The 19,622-nt window shown below is 45.6% G+C and overlaps 2 protein-coding genes and 1 non-coding gene across 3 annotated transcripts in view; 2 read left to right on the forward strand and 1 right to left on the reverse strand.

Moving 5' to 3' along the window:
• LOC141106780 (uncharacterized) overlaps positions 1 to 19,622 on the reverse strand; it is a 111,245-nt gene that overhangs the window by 21,616 nt on the left and 70,007 nt on the right. Inside the window, exons 4-6 of the mRNA XM_073597708.1 lie at positions 1,321 to 1,444; positions 1,086 to 1,204; positions 888 to 999 (exon numbers count right to left, since the gene is read on the reverse strand). Of these exons, the coding sequence (XP_073453809.1) occupies positions 888 to 999; positions 1,086 to 1,204; positions 1,321 to 1,444 (355 nt within the window). The remainder of the gene's footprint in view (positions 1 to 887; positions 1,000 to 1,085; positions 1,205 to 1,320; positions 1,445 to 19,622) is intronic.
• Positions 4,978 to 12,961, forward strand: LOC141104727 (uncharacterized). The gene is made up of 7 exons (XM_073594426.1): positions 4,978 to 5,159; positions 5,794 to 5,912; positions 6,440 to 6,628; positions 6,736 to 6,814; positions 6,937 to 7,082; positions 8,237 to 8,357; positions 10,719 to 12,961. The coding sequence occupies exons 2-7, from the start codon at positions 5,835 to 5,837 to the stop codon at positions 11,411 to 11,413; spliced, it is 1,308 nt and encodes a 435-aa protein (XP_073450527.1). The 5' UTR covers positions 4,978 to 5,159; positions 5,794 to 5,834; the 3' UTR covers positions 11,414 to 12,961.
• On the forward strand, positions 16,520 to 16,592 carry TRNAR-UCU (transfer RNA arginine (anticodon UCU)). Its single transcript has one exon. It is a non-coding gene; the product is annotated as a tRNA-Arg (tRNA).

Below are 19,622 nucleotides of genomic sequence, written 5' to 3' on the forward strand. Positions count from 1 at the left end.
CCACTCTCTGCACTACTCCCGGCGCCTCCATCTGAGTCCATAGAGCCGGAACCACGAGGAGTCATTGGGTATCAATGCGCGCTGACAGTATTGACTGTCAGTGAGCACTGAGGACAACACTGGAAACAACATTGTGTGGTATACATCCGGTAAAATGTTGATTTGCAGAAGAACCCCTGGAGGACCACCAAATTTTTCTTGTGGACCATCAGTGGTCCAAGGATCACTGGTTGGCAACTGCTGTTTGAAGACACAGGTTGGGGAGGCGTGAAAAAAAAAAAAAAAAACATTCTGGGAGGGGTGTAACACAGCCTAAGACTGGCAGGAATCCGCCCCACACCATGGTATTGCCAAAAATAATAAAGATTTGATTTAAAATATATATATTTGTATGACAATTTAAAACAGCTTATTGATATTAATTTATTTTTACTCTGTATTCCAAAGGCATTTTTTTTTTTTTGAACATGTGACCAGCAGCAGAGGACTAGAAGCTCCTTCTGCCACTGTTTCCCTGTAGACAGGTTGGGAGAGAGCTGGATCATGTGACAGCTGGATAGCGATTAGTAAAAAAAGGTACTTAGATGCTTTCTTTAATTAAAATAATTACAGTGCCATCAGCCACACATAGAAATAGAAGGGACAATGTAAAATAAACAGTGCATGTTTAGTATCACTTTAATCCAAATGTTGAAAAATAAAAGATTTTAGAATGTCCCTCCAAAGTTTATAAGGTTTACCTTTAGTTTGTATTCAAATGGCTCTTGTCAGAGTTTGTCATTCAAGGTGACTAAAGGTAGAATTTGACTGGGGACAATGATATTATTGTAGTGACTGAACAAGGAGGATCTGGGACTCTTCTCTGGATTTTAGTGTTGATCACTCACCTGGGCTGATCTCTGGAGGAATTTCCTCCTCCATGTGCAGCTCATCCCCCGTCATATACGAATCTTCTTCTTCTTCCTTCACTTCAACCTTAACAGCAATTAGGCCATCAGCCTGGATAACACATAAGGAATATTTCAAATGAATACTCTACATAGAAAGCTAATGATCACTTCTGTGAGATCATTTGTTTCCCTTACAGAATAGTCCTGTAGGACCTGGTGATCCTCCTGAGGGATCTCCTGATCTTCTTGTGTGGAGTCCCTGGAATACAGAGGACGGGGACATCTCTCTGGTGGGTTCCCATTACTGGATCCATCTGTAGGAAACACACACACTGACTGAATACATTGTTTCTATGTGTTTATCAGATGATGGGGGATCTAGGTGGACCCTCCGTACTGCTCTCTCCTTTACAATAAAGTCTCCTCTTACCCGGTGATGTGAGGGGCGGCTGATTCTCCATCATGACGTCCTTGTAGAGATCCTTGTGTCCTTCTATATACTCCCACTCCTCCATGGAGAAATAGACAGTGACATCCTGACACCTTATAGGAACCTGACACACACAATGATACAGTCACCATCCAGACACATCCCTTGTCTGTTACTGGATAATGTCCCAGAATTCCCACCACCGCTCACCTCTCCTGTCAGCAGATCAATGATCTTCTGGGTGACTTCTAGGATCTTCTTGTCATTGCCTTTCTCAGACATCAGCAAGTGAGGTGGCCACTCACTGGTTTCCTTCTTTATGGGTCCATAATCCTAGGATAAGTAAGACAGTGATGTCATGTGATCTCCCAGAATCCTCCTCACCTCTCCGGTCAGGTCTGTGTTTTATTAAAAGAGATAAGAGGGATGTCATGTGACCTCCCAGAATCCTCCTCACCTCTCCGGTCAGGTCTGTGTTTTATTAAAAGAGAAGTATGGGGTTGTGGCTTTTTCCTGAATTATACTTACCTAGGTGGATGCTGCATCTGTTCCCCCGACGCCTCTACACTGAAAACTGAGCGGTCAAACACCGCTGATCGCTCGGTTCTGACAGCTCCGTAAGAAGAGAGTTGCAGACTGTCAGTCACAGCTCTCTTCTCTGCTCCCTCCTCGCTCATTGGAGCGCTGGGCTGTGGACAGGGCGGAACGGCCGGCTCAGGCCCCTTTCACACTACCGCGACTTCAAAGTCACGCCATTTTGCTGTGATTTCAGGGAATTGCCTGCGTAAGCTTGAGGTCTATGGACCAAAAATCGCATCAAAGTCGGACCAAAGTCGCACAGATAAGAACGGTACTCATTGGAAATCATGGGGTACGACTTGTCATGCGACTTTGCAGTCCCAAGTCGCAAAAGTTTGAAAGGGGCCTCAGGCTCTCTGAGGGGCTGAGCCGGATCGGTACAGGGATCTGGTGGATCCACGCTTCCAATGTCGTGATGACGCGGACCCTGGACCGACTTCTGTGACGTCAGCAGAGAGCGGACTTCAGCCCGCTCTTTGCTGAAAACGGGTCACAGGAGCTGCACTCCTGTGATCCACAGGAGAATTACAGCCAAACGAGCTTTGGCTGTACTTCTCCTTTAATAGAGATAAGAGTGATGTCATGTGACTTCCCAGAATCCTCCTCACCTCTCCGGTCAGCTCTGTGTTGTATTAACCACTTCCCGCCCGGCCCATAGCAGATGACGGCTGGGCGGTGGTTCCGTTATCCTGACTGGGCGTCATATGACGTCCAGCAGGATAACATGCCGCCGCGCGCCCGCGGGGGCATGCATCGCGGCGATCGGTGGAGCGGTGTGTCAGCCTGACACACCGCTAAACCGATCTTGGTAAAGAGCCTCCAGCAGAGGCTCTTTACCACGTGATCAGCCGTGTCCAATCACGGCTGATCACAATGTCAATAGGAAGAGCCGTTGATTGGCTTTTTCTCACTCGCGTCTGATAGACGCGAGTAGAGGAGAGCCGATCGGCGGCTCTCCTGACAGGGGGGGGGGGGGGGGTCTGCGCTGATTGTTTATCAGCGCAGCCCCCCCTCAGATCACCACACTGGACCACCAGGGATCGCCACTAGGGCCACCAGGGAAGGGGGAAACATTTGGATGGCCAGGTATGTACCCCATGGCCATCCACATGTGCCCAATCTGTGCCAATCAGTGGCCACAAATGGGCACTGATTGGCACCATTATGTTTCAGTTATGCCCAGCAATGCCACCAATAAGTTTTATCAGTGCCACCAATCAGTGTCATCTGTCATTGCCCATCGGTGCCACCTGTCAGTGCCCATCAGTGCCCACCTATCAGTGCCCATCAGTGCCACCCATAAGTACCCATCAGTGCCACCCATATGTACCAATCAATGCCACCTATGAGTGCCCATCAGTGCCGCCTATGAGTGCCCATCAGTGCCGCATACCAGTGCCCATCAGTGCCGCCTATCAGTGCCCGTCATTGAAGAAGAAAACGTACTTATTTACAAAAAAATTTAACAGAAACAAAGAAAAACTTTTTTTTTTCAAAATTTTCGGTCTTTTTTTATTTGTTGCGCAAAAAATAAAAACCGCAGAGGTGATCAAATACCACCAAAAGAAAGCTCTATTTGTGGGAACAAAATGATAAAAAATGTGTTTGGGTACAGTGTAGCATGACCGCGCAATTGTCATTCAAATTGCAACAGCACTGACAGCTGAGAATTGGCCTGGGTGGGAAGGTGTCTAAGTGCTGGGAATTGAAGTGGTTAATAGAGATAAGAGTGATGTCATGTGACCTCCCAGAATCCTCCTCACCTCTCCGGTCAGGTCTGTGTTTTATTAATAGAGATAAGAGTGATGTCATGTGACCTCCCAGAATCCTCCTCACCTCTCCGGTCAGGTCTGTGTTTTATTAATAGAGATAAGAGTGATGTCATGTGACCTCCCAGAATCCTCCTCACCTCTCCGGTCAGCTCTGTGTTTTATTAATAGAGATAAGAGTGATGTCATGTGACCTCCCAGAATCCTCCTCACCTCTCCGGTCAGGTCTGTGTTTTATTAATAGAGATAAGTGTGATGTCATGTGACCTCCCAGAATCCTCCTCACCTCTCCGGTCAGGTCTGTGTTTTATTAATAGAGATAAGAGTGATGTCATGTGACCTCCCAGAATCCTCCTCACCTCTCCGGTCAGCAGGTAGATGATCTCCAGGGTGAGGTCTAATACGCTCCGGGTCACGTGATTACGCCTGGCGTCCATCTAACCAGGTTCAGCACCGGGGGAAGCTTCAGTGTGATTTCTAAAGAGAGACACACTTCACATTTTATACAATCAGTTCTAAAGCTTTTATTTGATATAAATCTATAGAAGATTATTATACAGGGTTTATATGGCGGGTTTATATGGCGGCAACAGTTTTCTTGGCGCTTTACAATATAAAAAGGGAGACAGTAGGATTACAATACAATAAAATACAAGAGGGTTTAGATAAAGTTGACCTATTCTGCATGTAAAGGGTCTTTCCTCTTATGAAAAGTTATTCCTCCGCTGCACACCAGCTGCAATCCCTAATCAGGCTGTCAATAGGAGTGGCAGCACTGGCTGGTGAACTGAGCTAGCAGGGTTAAAGGGGACAGAATGTTCTATGCAGTCCTGAAGCTCAGACAGTGTCATATTGCATACCTGAGGAGGGTCAGGCTGGTATTTAGGGAACCACAGAAGACATGTAATCTTGGTGTGGCTTGGATTCAGGTACACATGCGCACACTGCACCTTCCTCCAAAGGGTGCTGGTCATTCACCTACACCGCTAATCAATCATGGTTCCTGTCCCTGTTTTGTTCTCCTTACCATTCCCCAGCTGTGGATGTACACATGACTGAATACCAGGTTAATTATCGCCTTCAAAAACAACTACACAAAAGTGTCTTCAGAAATGTAGCGCTGCAGGGGGGCCATGTTGGAGACCGGAAGCCATTCTGACGGAGGGGTGGCCTTCTCAAACATGGCTCCTCTGGCGGAGACGTCCCAGTGTGCGCCGAGTGCCTTCAGGGAGGGCGGGGCTGAGCGCATCCGGAGACGTCAGTGGGGAGGAGATAGCGGTGGGAGGGGGCGTGTCCGAAGTGACCAGTAATCACGCTCAATGTACATAGGTACGTCTGAGCATGCGTGCAGAGGGACGTCAGAGCATGCGCATTGAGGTAGAGGAAGCCAGAAGAGAAGTGCGCATGCGCATCCCTGTGCAGTCTTGTTGTGGGGGATACTGGCAGATCTTGGGGAGCAGAGACTGGGGCAGACAAGCGCAGGAGGGACAGGTATGGCTGCTGGAGGGGACCCACGGACTCTGACACCCTTCCCATGGCGGGGCTTATGAATATAGAAGCCACAGCCACCCATACCAGCATTTTACAGGGTTCCTCCACCCACAATCTAGGCTTTAGTTATGGGTGGACAATTGGGGTGGTGGGGGAGGGGTAAATGCCCTCTGTATGTCTATATTTGCCCTACATAAGTGTGAAATTCAGGCAGGAGGGTGATATCCTGTCGTTAGGGACACTGCAGGTGGGTGGAGCTGGGAATTCCACTCATAGGAGTCCAGGATGGTGTGCTGACCAATAATCCGCTGCACATCAGCCTAGAAGTTAGTGCTGAGAGGTTGCAGTGCCAGGGTCCGCTGCTCAGTATCAGCAAACCCCTCTATGATAAGCAAGACCACTATGACCAAGTCCTGGTGGGTGGGACGAAACGCGTCAGTGGTGTGGTTAATGGAGTAGAGCTGGCTGAGGCCGCCTAACACCTTAAACTGGTCTGGCATATCCAGCAAGCTCCTACCATAGTTGTTTCCTTCCCATGGGATTGTGAGATCAGATTTTGTGAACTCCAGATCTAGTCTTCTAGACCCATCACCCAACTATATGCTAACCCAAATCAAATTCTGTCTGTCAACAGAGATCTCCAGTCAGAACCATCGAGGAGTGCTGCGGCTCATCATGGACAAGAAGAAGCGCCATCTAACGAAGAGGATCCTAAACCTCACCCTGGAGATCATCTACCTGCTTACCGGAGAGGTGAGGAGGATTCTGGGAGGTCACATGACATCACTCTTATCTCTATTTATAAAACACAGACCTGACCGGAGAGGTGAGGAGGATTCTGGGAGGTCACATGACATCACTCTTATCTCTATTAATAAAACACAGACCTGACCGGAGAGGTGAGGAGGATTCTGGGAGATCACTTGACATCACTCTAATCCCTATTAATAAAACACAGGCCTGACCGAGGAGGTGAAGAGGATTCTGGGAGGTCACATGACATCACTCATCTCTATTATTAAAGCACAGAGCTCACCAGGGAGGTCAGGGGAGCATCTGTGACACGGGAAAGCAAAGTCCTGTATTTACCAAGATGGCTGCCCCCACACAGAGACAAAGTGCAGAACAAGACATGGTAGGTCTGTAATGGGTTGAAGGTCAGCTACAGGGAGATCACAAGCAATACTGGTGACAAATCGTTTGCCCTCTACTTGCCTTTTTTTTTTTTGGTCACCACTTTCACAGCTGAGAACTTCTTCATCTATTTCAATACATATTAGGATTATGTTCCACTGAGGAAGTCTGGTGACCATATGACACCCAACAGCCACCCCTTTGTGTCTGGAAGATGGAGTAGGAGCCAGAGCCGTAACTTGGAGCCTCCACCTTTCTCACTGGCACCTGAGAAGATCAACGACAAAAAGATCCTTCAACTGACCAGCAAGATCATTGAACTGCTGACGGGAGAGGTGAGCGGTGCCGGGAATTCTCGGACATTATCTAGTAACAGACAATGGGATGGTGACTGTACCATTATGCGTCGTGTTTCTATAACAATGTTTCTTCCTCCATGCAGGAATTTGACTATTTGGAAGAAGACACAAATTTCTACAAAGACGTCAAGGTGGAGAAATCTCAGATGCTTCAAGTAAGCGGTAAGTTATCTCCATAAATGTATTCCCAAGGAGAGAGCAGTACGGAGGGTCCACCTAGATCCCTCATTATCTGATAAACACATAGATACAATGTATTCAGTCAGTGTGTGTGTTTCCTACAGATGGATCCAGTAATGGGAACTCTCCAGAGAGATGTCCTCTGTATTCCCGGGATTCCACACAGGAACATCAGGAGATCCCTCAGGAGGATCACAATATTCCAGAAAAATCTACTCCGATTTCTAGAGATGTTTTAGTTGATCAGAAGGTAAGATGTTGACGTTCAAAAGTATGTGAGTGCCTGAGCATCAAATCTATAGTAACTTGTTGGACCCATTCTAAACTTCATCAATATGGAGTTGGGGCCCCCTTTGTGGCTTTAACAGCCCCGCTTTTTTGGGAAGAGCTTCTAAAAGATTTTGGTGTGTCTGTGGTAATATGTGTGTCATGTATCTGGTGGAGGAGCCTGAAGTGATGAGAGCAGCTTCTTATATACCTCCGGCTCAGAGCCCCAGGTAAAGTAACAGGAGGTGCGTGGGTATTTAGTGGCACAAGTGCCTAATTGTACTTGCCAGCAGCTGGTGTAGGTAGGTAGTCTAAACGTCTGCAGCGTCAGGCCATTCAGCAGGTAAAATAGCAGCGAAGACTGGCTCACTGCCAGGTGATCAGCAGAGACCAGCTGGGCAGCAGGTAAGTGATCAGCAGAGACTGGCTGGGAAGCAGGCAGGTGATCAGCAGAGACTGGCTGGGAAGCAGGCAGGTGATCAGCAGAGACTGGCTGGGCAGCAGGCAGGTGATCAGCAGAGACTGGCTGGGCAGCAGGAAGGTGATCAGCAGAGACTGGCTGGGCAGCAGGAAGGTGATCAGCAGAGACTGGCTGGGGGGCAGGCAGGTGATCAACAGAGACTGGGTGGGCAGCAGGTAAGTGATCAGCAGAGACTGGCTGGGCAGCAGGTAGGTGATCAGCAGACACTGACTGGGGGGCAGGCAGGTGATCAGCAGAGACTGGCTGGGCAGCAGGTAGGTGATCAGCAGACACTGACTGTGGGGCAGGCAGGTGATCAACAGAGACTGGCTGGGCAGCAGGCAGGTGATCAGCAGAGACTGGCTGGGCAGCAGGCAGATGATTAGCGAAATCAGACAAGCTGGGTCTGTAACTGTGGGTCAGATTGGGTGTGAAAGGGCTCTAACAGTGAGAGACAGAATAACAGCAAAAATATCCAGAAAAACATAATTCAAAAAAGTTATACATTGATTTGCATTTTAATGAGTGAAATGTATTTGATCCCCGACCAATCAGCAAGATTTTTGGCTCCCAGTTGTCTTCTATACAGGTATGAACTGTCCTTGGATACGTCTAAATATTGGTTTTTGGAAGCTTGCTTAGAAACGTGAAAGCTTTATTTATTAATGTGATCGTAGGCTGAAGACATGCAAGAAGTCAAGGCTTTTATCGTAACCCAGATTCACACTGCTGAGGAGCTGAATGTGATGGGTGATGATCGGTGTAAAGAGGAGGAAATCCCTCCAGAGATCAGCACAGGTAAGTAATATACAACAAACAACATACCTGGCTCATCGGGAAGCCTGGGAACCGATCCGACGGTGGGGGCGGCCAGCCATAGAGCTAAGCAGAGGAAAAATTACCTCCACTTATCTCTATGGCATAGGAGGCCCGGAGCGACATTATGACGTCACTTCCGGTTCACAGGCAGTGTAAACAAGGGAAATCTCACTCCCGTGTAACCACCACTGCGCTTCTGGACAAGTGAAAAAAGAAAATAACTAAAGGAAAAAACTAAATAGAGAGAGAATATCACCGCTCCAGGTGGGTCAGATCAAGGTAAAAGGCATCTCCTTCAGTCTAGAAGTCCAGGTGCTGGCAATGCTATGGCAGTTAGACATCAAAGAAATTCTGGACAGCCACACTCCAAAGATATTTGCCTTTATTCAATAAGGTATCATGCAAAATACAGATCACAGCAAAGTGGAACAAAACTTACGCGTTTCGCACTACAAGGAGTGCTTAGTCATAGCTCTGACTAAGCACTCCTTGTAGTGCGAAACGCGTAGGCTTTGTTCCACTTTGCTGTGATCTGTATTTTGGATGATACCCTATTGAATAAAGGCAAATATCTTTGGAGTGTGGCTGTCCAGAATTTCTTTGATGTCTAAAGGAAAAAACTACAGCTGCCACTTGAATAAATCAAACATGTGAACAATATTTAAACCTCATAATGAGTGGAATAAATAGTGGCGCTTCAAAAGAACATCTAATGCACCAGAAAAAATTGTGGATATGAATACACAATGAAAAATAATAAATAGTGATCAACTGTTAATAACGACCAATACTAGTGACACCTAAATAATCAGTGAATGAATAAATGTGAACAACTGTTTCATAGCACATTATAAAAGAAAGAAACAAACACCCTGTGACGGTTGTCACAGCTGTAGTTAAAGTGGGGTTCCACCCAAAAAAACAAAAATACATGAAAAATCCTAAAAAAAAACCCCAAAAAACATTTGGATATTTTTTTTTTTTTAACTTGCCTCTAAATGCCTGTTGCTAGGGGGTCCCTCGTAGTCTGCCCCTTCCAGTGCCTGGGCTGGTGACATCACTTCCCCCTCGGCACAGGAAGGGCTCCGCTCTGCTCCCTCCCTCCCTCCTGTCAATCATCTGGGACCCATTACAGGTCCTAGGTGACTGAGCGGCCAATCATGGCGCGCAGTGCCGCTCGCGCATGCGAAGTGGGTGCCAGGCTGTGAAGCCACAGCCCGGCGCCCACAGTTGCAATGCCGGCGCCACTGAACGGAGGGGGAGACGAGCGGGGCTTCGATCCCCCGCATAGCTGGACCCAGGGACAGGTAAGTGTCCAATTAAAAGTCAGCAGCTGCAGTATTTGTAGCTGCTGACTTTGTTTTATTTATTTTTTTTTTTTTTACATGACCCCCTGGGTGGAACTCCTCTTTAAAGTGCTAATGTAGTTAAAGTGCTAATGCATGGAACTCCATGCACTGATAAAGCGATCTATATCGGTCCCATGAATAAGTCGTTTGTGACGAAACATGTCGGGGCGTGGCTATACGGCAAGCATCTAAAGCGTGACGGAGGACGTTGTGACGTTACACGCTGCATCGGATAGTGGAGGCTTGGGACGAGGAGTGGGTGAGACTGATATAGCTGACACACTACCCTGGGTCCGCCACAACCGTTATAGATCGCTTTACCAGTGCATGGAGATCCGTGATGTGTTTACCTTTGGTTTGTTTTGATTTTGACACATGTGAGTGCAATGGTGTGAGATTGGTGAGTTTTTAATACATTTATTGTACTTTATCACGCTATTTGGAGCGTATTTTCATTTGCATGTGGAACGATGATTTCTTGAGGAAAAAGGAATTGTGGCAATTACGTTTGAAGTTTGGAGATCTAAAAAGAACTCCTAATTAGTGTGGGTTGAGGCGAGTTATGCTAAACACGATTTTGGCATATTTTTTTTTTTTTTGGCTCTGATGCTTTCCATTGTAAAAGAGACATGTGGGGTCTTATTGACCTTATTGGGGACCTGTCATGCTTTATTGTTGTCAGAAGAGATGTTTACATTTCTTGTGATAGCAATAAAAGAAATTAAAAAAAATAAAGGGACAGTGTAAAATTAAAAAATATAATAAAATAATAATACATTTTTTTTTTTTTTCTCAAAGCGACCCCGTCCCCCGTGCTCACATGATGTTTGCACCAGACATCTGATTATCTGAGGATAATGTTTAAGGGTTCGAAGTAATTTTCTAGCAAAAAAATACAGACTTTTACTTGTAAACAAAAAGTGTGAGTATAGGCCTGGTCCTTAAGTGGATAATTATATTCTCCCTTTAAGACTGACTTTATGTCCCCCAGGTGCATACGGAAACTTCCCAGATAGTGAGCCTATCTCCCCTCACGGCTTTGAAACAGATGAACACTTTGCTGAAGACACCAAAGAAGAATCTAACTCGTTTCCGGTCTCTGGACACACCGGTTACTTCGCCAGCCCTCCCGACACTATGGTGCCCAGCATCGGCCGGGGCGGAGACCAGATCTACATCTGCACGGACTGCGGCGAGTCTTTCCTGTGCAAGTCCCACCTCGTCTCGCACCAGAAGTTCCACCTGGGGAAGAAGCAGTACGTCTGCCCCGAGTGCGGCAAATGCTTTGCGTACAACTCGCACCTGGTCCGGCACCGGATCACGCACACGGGGGAGAAGCCATACTCCTGTGAGGACTGCGGCAAGTGCTTCACACAGAAGTCGTACCTCACCTTGCACGAGCGCTGCCACACGGGCGAGAAGCCCTTTTCCTGCTCCGAGTGTGGGAAGTGCTTTGCGCGGAACGCCAGCCTCTGCATGCACCAGCGCATTCACACCGGTGAAAAACCGTTCTCCTGCTCGGACTGCGGCAAAAGCTTTTCCCAGAGGTCTTATCTGCTGCTACACCAGACGTGCCATCGAGGGAACAAACCGTATTCGTGTCCCCAGTGCGGCAAGTGCTTCACCACTAACTCCTACTTGACCAAACACCAGAGGACTCACATGGGGGACCAGCCTTGCCTATAGCACCATGGTGGACTAATGGGAAACAATCAGTCTGATTTTGGTTGGACAGTAAGGATGTTGACTCCCCATCCCAACTCCTTTTTTTTCTTGGGGACTCCAATAGTGAAACATTTTAACCAATACAAAGTGAGAAGAGTCCTATAAGCCGCACAACACTACAAAAACTTGTGCGTGGAAAGTGAAAACAGCCCCATGACGAAACGTGTTGAGGGGTGTCCTGGATAAAGCCCAGCTTGAGGCTGTTTTCACTTTTACACACAGGCTTTTCTAGTGATGTGCGGCTTATAGAACTCTTCTCTCTTTGTACTTTCCATGGAGCTGGCACGAGCTCCGTCCTTTCCTGCACTCCCAACAGTTGATATTAGAACAGAACCTGTAGGAGCTTCGAGCAGCACCTGTAATTTGGCACATTGTAATGCCATTACGTCAAGAATTCCAACCTTAACATCTTGGTACCACCAGGTCTTCTATGGACCATGGTCAAAATAATTTACATGAATTCCTTCCCCTGAGGAGCTTACAATATCATATTCTTACTTTGTGTACTCCAGTTGGCACCAGTGTTCCATGGTTTGCTTACCTACAATTGCTGGTATGTTCCTTGGTCCCAACCGTTCACATCAGTTACTACCCCTGAGAGAGGAGTGCACTATACTGTCCTCACGTCAGGTAGTCCAATAGTGAGATCTTGCCTTTGGAGTTCCATGGTTTCCTCATCTACCACTTATGTCCCATTGTTGTAACAATTCACATCTGTCCCTGCCCTCGAAAAGAGTACACTGTACTATCCTCACGTCAAGTACTCCAATAGTGAGCTCTTGCTATTAGAGTTCCAAGGTTTTCTTACCTACTACAGCAGTTATGTCCCATAACAATTCATGTCAGTACCTGCCCCCGAGAAGCTTGCAATGCAATGCTCCCCCTTGGGGTACTCCAGATGTAAGATGTTGGCACTAGAGTTCCTAGGTCTGCTGACCTGCCACTCTTAAGTGAGCAGACCTGCTGGTAGGTATGCATAGTGCCCTATGATTGTTACCATTCACATCAGCCCCCACCTGTGAGGAGCCTAATGTCCCTACTTCAGGTAGACCAGCTGTAAGATATAAGTCAGTATATAAGTCAGTAGACTTCTCAGGTCAGCTTGCCAACCATGACTAGGTGAGCAGACTTGGTCAGTCCCTGCCTCCTAGGAGCTTACACTTGTTCATTTCACAGATATTCTAGTGGTCAGATTCTTAGACCAGAGACGTGAGTCCCTGCCCCTGAAGAGACTGTAATGACTTTACCTAGGATACTTCAGGAGGGTACTCCAGATGTAAGATGTTGGCACTAGAGTTCCTAGGTCTGTAGACCTGCCACTGTTAGTTGAGCAGACCTGCTGGTAGGTATCAGGAACAATTCAACATGTATTTCTCCCATTTTATTTCTTCCTGAGAAGTGAAGGGCAAAAGGCTAACCTATGTTAAGAGAAGTGCCACATCCAATATTCAAGACAGAGATAAAGAGGGTTCCCCTAAGTGGACTTTTAAGGCACTTAATTTGTATTTTGTGTGAAAAATATATAGCAGAGTATACAGAAAATTATAATAATAAACACATTTTATTTAGAGAAAAACATTTTTTTTTTAAAACAATTGTAACAAAACATTGATTCATCCAGACAGTGTGTTTATATCACCATAAAAATATACACAAAAGAAGAGGTTTCTTTTGTGTATATTTTCATAGTGATATAAACGCACTGTCTAGATGAATCAATGTTTCGTTACAATTGTTTAAAAAAAAAATGTTTTTCTCTAAATAAAATGTGTTTATTATTATAATTTTCTGTATACTCTGCTATATATTTTTCACACAAAATACAAATTAAGTGCCTTAAGTCCACTTAGGGAAACCCTCTTTATCTCCATTTTATTTCTTCCTGGACAGCTTGGCACACGGAAAATCTGCTGCCGAACCATACGAAGTGGTGACACCAACTTGGGAGACATGTAGATGGGGTAGAGAAGACCCACTGTGCCAAATTTGGAGTCTCTAGGATTAATGGTTCAGGAGATATTGACCGGCAAATATCCAATATCGGGAAGAATTTACGATTGGCGGCTATGGGAAAATTTTGTTCAGTTAGTGTAGTTTGAAAAGGCACTGCTACCGAACCATATGAAGCGGCAACACCAAACTTGGGAGACACGTAGATGGGGTAGAGAAGACCCACAATGCTAAATGTGAAGTCTCTAGGATTAATGGTTCAGATGATAGTGAACCGGCAAAAAGCCAATATCGGGCAGAATTTAACATGAACAGCTATGGGAACATTTTGTTCAGTTGGTTTAGTTTGAAAAGGCACTGCGAATGAACCATATGCAATGGCGACACCAAACTTGGAAGACACATAGAGGGGTTAGAGAAGACCCACTAGGCCAAATTTTGAGTCTCTAGGATTAATGGTTCAGGAGATATTGACCAGCAAATATCCAATATCGGGAAGAATTTACCATTGGCGGCTGTGGGAAAATTTTGTTCAGTTGGTTTAGTTTAGCTCATGTCCCTACCTCAGGTAGTTCAGCTGTAAGAAATTGGCAGCAGACTTCTCAGGTCAGCTTGCCAACCATGACTAGGTGAGCAGACTTGGTCAGTCCCTGCCTCCTAGGAGCTTACACTTGTAGCTTTCCCAGGTATTCTAGCTGTCGCATACTGAGACCAGAGATTGGAGTTCCTGCCCCTGGGGACACTAATGTCTTTACCTAGGATACTTCAGGAGGGTACTCCAGATGTAAGATGTTGGCTCTAGAGTTCCTAGGTCTACTGACCTGCCACTCTTAGGTGAGAAGGCCTGCTGGTAGGTATGCATGGTGCCCTATGACTGTTGCCATCCACATAATCTCCCACCCCTGAAGAGCTTAATGTCTCTACATCAGGTCGTCCAGCTGTATGACATTGACGTCAGACTTTTCAGGTCAGCTTGTCAACCATGACTAGGTGAGCAGACTTGGTCAGTCTCTGCCTCCTAGGAGCTTACACTTGTCCATTTAACAGGTATTCTAACTGTGAGATACTGAGACCAGAGATTTGAGTCCCTGCCCCTGAGGAGACTGTAATGTCCTTACCTGGGATATTCCATGGCGGAAAACAAAGCTCTACAATTTCTATGTTTGCTCGCCTTTAGTAACCATCGCAAGGGCCTACTAGTATCATTGGTTCCAGTACTCTACCCCAATAAATAGATTGGAGTCCCCTAGTCTGCTGACCCAATATGGACAATGCTAACAATCCCCACCCCTCAGGAGCTTACATTTTTTGTTCATTATTTCAGGTATAGCTAAATTATAGGACCCAGGTAGCTAAAGAGATCACATTACAGCTAATGATTTTTTTTGTCATGTGCCTGACTTCTTTGCCAGCTTTTCTAATGGCCCCTGGGCCAAGGTGGGTGAAACTAGTACCCACCCCTGAGGATATTACAGTGAAATAGCCCTATGTACATTCCTACTATTACTTAATCCTTTCCAAACCTAACCTCCTAAAGCTGTCCTGGTAACACACATACAGTATACAAAGGCTGTAGGGTTTAATATAACAGCCTGCAGGGTTCCCTGGTTAAAACCAACGACCACTGCTACCGTTTCAAGCCCACAACTTTGTTTTGCCACCCCCAGCTCTCTTGGAGGGCTCTTGTGTCTGTCAGTAGAGGTATCAAAATGTCCACTGTGCCCTATAAACACAGGCTGCTAGCAGTCAGTAAGAGTCAGTGGTAAAATTGATTGATGACAAGAGCAAGACAAAACTACCAACGCGTTTTGAGGAAAAAACTCTTCTCTTCTTCAGGGCTCTGGTTTAAATGATGGGATTCTAAGGATAGTATAGTAACCAGAAAAAAATATATCTTCATGCCAAGCCGACTTGAGGCGTCCTATGACTCGTACATTGCTAATAACTATTATTGGCTACTCTACCACCCTAAGAGTCTCATCAATTAAAGCGGATCCCTGAAGAAGGGAGAGTTTACTCGCCGAAATGTGTTGGTGGTTTTGTCATTAAATTATTTTACCATTAAAAGGTTTCAGATTTCTGCATATTTGTTTTGGTGCTCTTATTAGATTATTTAAGCATGAAATCCCACCTCTGGGTCACCCCATGTTTAAAAGGGGCTCCTGAACTAGAGCTATTGTGCCCAATAAAAGATTTGACTTTCCTACTTAAAAAATGTAACTGTTTATTCTTTTGAGTAAGATTCACTTGGGCATTTTTTTGTATCATGGTTTTTTTTCCCATCTAGGCTAATAAAAACATGGACTAAAAAAAAAGGTTTTCAGATCTTGTGTTTATTAAGGACTCATTCATTTGAAACAGCATATTCGTCCTGTGTGAATAAAAGCAAAATCAAATATTATTAGGCTGTTTTCTCTCCAGGTCAAATGTTATTCATTCATAAAGAATACAGCGAAACTGGAAAATACCGCATTATAACCAGTAGATGGAGCTGACAATCTTTTTGTAAAAGTATTTTGAGTTCAACACAAGTGATATGAGTTCAACACAACATAAGCAGTGTGATTCCACCCTAAGGGGCGTGCCCAAAGTATAAATTAAGCCTTGAAATGTTTAGAGCAAACACAAGGCGGGCCCCTAGGAGATCCCATGTACTTCTCAAGGTTTGTCTGTACTGGTCTAGGCCCCTCCTGCCATTGGATGGTCATCTGGGAACACCAGCACTGGAGCCACCTGAATAGGTAGGCTTGGTATTCTCAGCCACAACCAATGGTTGCCATATCTCATAGAGTCGTAGCCCTGCCTAGCTCCTGGAGTGGCTGTACTTCCTGGGAGTCCTCGGGGGTGGTCTTCCAGCTCTTGATTTGTTAGCCTGCTAGATTATATTAGTGCAGTGTTGGGGAACAAGGTCGGAGGGTTAGGCATCAAGAATGAACAAGGTGGGATGCTGGCTCCACACAGGAATAGACTACACTGTCTGAAGTGACCATCCTTCCTTTGTGTCCTCAGGGGTGGTCCTCCATCTTCTGATTTGTTAGCCTTCTAAATTATATAGTAAAGTAAGAGAACGGATGACTTCTGAAAGAACAAAAAGGGGTTTGCTGTCACCTGAGGCAAGCCCCAGTGGCCTAATGGATAAGGCACTGGCCTTCTAAGCCAGGGATTGTGGGTTTGAGTCCCATCTGGGGTGCTTGAGATCTTGCTTGTCTCTTTCACAACCCTTTCTAGGCACATCCTAAAACAAGGCTCTAAATTATATTACTGCAGTTAGGAATCAAGGATGGACAAGGTGGCATTCTGGTTCTGCGCAGGCAGGGACCACAGTGTCTGGTGTGGCCATCTGTCCCTAATGTCCTCAGCGGTGGTCTTTCATCATCTGATTTGTTAGCCTCCTAAATTATATTACTGCAGTTAGGAATCAAGGATGGACAAGGTGGGATTTTGGCTCTGCACGGGAAGGGACCACAGTGCCATGAGTGGCCATCTGTCCCTAGTGTCCTCAGGGGTTGTCTTCCATCTTCTGATTCGCTAGCCTCCCAAATGATATTGCTGCAGTTGAGCATCAAAGATGGCCAAGGTGGGATTCTGGCTCTGGGCAGGAAGGGATCAGTGTTCCTACAGTGGAAATCCCTCCCTTATGTCCTCAAGGGTGGATTTTGGCTCTGCACGGGGAGGGACCACAGTGCCACGAGTGGCCATCTGTCCCTAGTGTCCCCAGGGGTTGTCTTCCATCTTCTGATTCGCTAGCCTCCCAAATGATATTGCTGCAGTTGAGCATCAAAGATGGCCAAGGTGGGATTCTGGCTCTGGGAAGGAAGGGATCAGTGTTCCTACAGTGGACATCCCTCCCTTGTGTCCTCAAGGGTGGTCTTCCATCTTCAGATTTGTTAGCATTCTAAATTATCTTAGGGCAGTTAGGCATGAAGGATGAACAAGGTGGGATTCTGGCTCTGTGCAGGAAGGGACCACAGTGCCTGGAGTGGCCATCTTTTTCTATTGTACTCAGGGGTGGTCTTCTGGCTTCTGATTTGTTAGTCTAGATTATGCTACTGCAGTGTTGGACAGGGAGTGAGGGAAGTTAAAAGTGGAACTAAACCCTCCTGTCTTTTACAGCCAAGGAAGCTTCCATCTTAGCCTCTATCTGATGTGGAGTTGCCATGGTGCAGCACATGTGAACAATTATGACACCATCCATTTAATGGCTTGCCAGTTCGATTGAAAGCACAAGCAACTGTGACATTTATCAATCACGGCATGCCTTGAATGTAACTGTTTTGGTAAACTGTTAAGTTGATGGGTTCAGTCCTACTTTAAGCATCAAGAATGGAAATGGGGGGAATTCTGGTTCTGCACAGGAAGGAACTCCAGGGCCTAGAGTGACCATTCTCTCCTAGTGTCCTCAGGGGAGGTCTTCTGATTCGTTAGCCTGGATTGTGTTACTGCAGTGTTAGGCGGGGGGGGTAAGTTAAGCATCAAACATGGACAAGGTGGGATTCTGGCTTTGTACATAAATGAACCACGGTACCTTGAGGGGCCAACCTTTCCCAGTGTCCTCAGGGGCGGTCGTCTGGCTTCTGATTCGTTGGCCTATATTGTGTTACTGCAGTGTTGGGGAAAGGTAGGCATCAGGGATACACAAGGTGGGATTCTGCTTTTGCACAGAAAGGGACCATGGCTCTTGGAATCATCTTTCCCTAGTGTCATCAGTGATGGTCTTCAGATTCATTAGTTCAGATTGTGTTACCGCAGAGTTGGGCAAGGAAGGGGGGGGAAAGTTAAATGTCAGGGGTGGTCAATGCAGGAATCTAGTCCTGCACAGAAAGGACCTGCAGTACCTATCCTTCTTTATAATCCTTGGGGGTGGTATTTTGCCTTCCTATTGGTTAGCCTAGATTTTATTACTGCAGTGTTGGGTAAGGGGTGGGGGAAGTTAAATGTCACGGATGGACAAGATGGGATTCATGTTCTGCACAGGAAGGGATCATAGTGCCCAGAGAGCGCATCATTCCCTAGTGTCCTCTGGGGCGGTCTTCTGGCTTCTGATATGTTGGCCTAGATTGCGTTACTGTAGTGTTGGGCAGGGGGGGTGGGGGAAGTTAAGTGTCATGGATGGACAAGGCAGGATTCAGGCTCCGCGTAGGAAGGGACCACAACTCCTGGAGTGTTAAACGGGCAGATGGCTTTCTCATGAAAGTGGCTCATTAGCTGCTGGATCGCTTTCAGAAGCGGCAGGAGGGGACGGCCGGCTGGTCACAGAGGCTACCAGAGACTGGATTGTCTCTGATCACCTCTATGGCCTTGGAGGACCAGAGGGATGTCATTTCTGGTCTAGGGTGGAAGTACATTTTTTTTAAGCAAAAGATCAAACAAAAACAAACATTTTTTTGATCTTTTGCTTTTAAAGGTAAAGGAGACCCCAGAACACATAAAGAGGACCTGTCATCCCTTATTTCTATTACAAGGAATGTTTTCATTCCTTGTAATAGGAAAAAAAGTGATAAAAAAATAAAAAAACAGATACAGCGTAAAATAAAAAATACGAAAAAAAAAAAAAAAAACAATTTTGAAGCGCCCTCTTCCCTCCGAACTTGTGCACAGAAGCAAACGCACATGTAGGTCACGCACACATATGTAAATGGCGCTTACACCACATATGTGAGGTATCGCCGCAAACGTTTTAGCGAGAGCAATAATTTTAGTGCAAGACCTCCTCTGTAACTCTAAACTGGTAAACTGTAAAAATGTTTAAAGCGTCGTTTATGGAGTTTTTTTTTAGGAAGTTTGTCGCCATTCCACGATCATGCTCAGTTTTAAAGCCTGACATGTTTGATATCTATTTACTCGGTGTAACATCATCTTTTATATTTTACCAAAAAAATTGGGGTTTTTTTTAATGTTTTTGTTTTCTTTTAATTAATTAAAGTGTATTTTTTCCCAAAAAATTGTGTTTATAAAAACGCTGTGCAAATATCGCGTGACATAATAAATTGCAAGGATTGCCATTTTATTCTCTAGGGTCTCTGCTAAAAAATATAAATTTAATGTTTGAGGGTTCTAAGTAATTTTCTAGCAAAAAAAAAAAAAATAAAATACTGATTTAAACATGTTTTTTTTTAATTCATTAAAGTGTATTTTTTCCCCCAAAAAATTGCATTAAAAAAAAAACGCTGCGCAAATACCGCATGACAGAAAAAATTGCACCGACTGCCATTTTATTCCC

The sequence above is a fragment of the Aquarana catesbeiana genome, linkage group LG08 (assembly GCF_042186555.1).
Source record: "Aquarana catesbeiana isolate 2022-GZ linkage group LG08, ASM4218655v1, whole genome shotgun sequence".
NCBI lineage: Eukaryota > Metazoa > Chordata > Amphibia > Anura > Ranidae > Aquarana > Aquarana catesbeiana.

Bases quoted from the DNA above. Each gene is read 5' to 3' on its own strand.
- LOC141104727 (XM_073594426.1), top strand. From the start codon at position 5,835: ATGGACAAGAAGAAGCGCCATCTAACGAAGAGGATCCTAAACCTCACC. The intron at 5,913-6,439 runs GTGAGGAGGATT...AATACATATTAG, and splicing joins TCTACCTGCTTACCGGAGAG to GATTATGTTCCACTGAGGAA. The intron at 7,083-8,236 runs GTAAGATGTTGA...ATGTGATCGTAG, and splicing joins ATGTTTTAGTTGATCAGAAG to GCTGAAGACATGCAAGAAGT.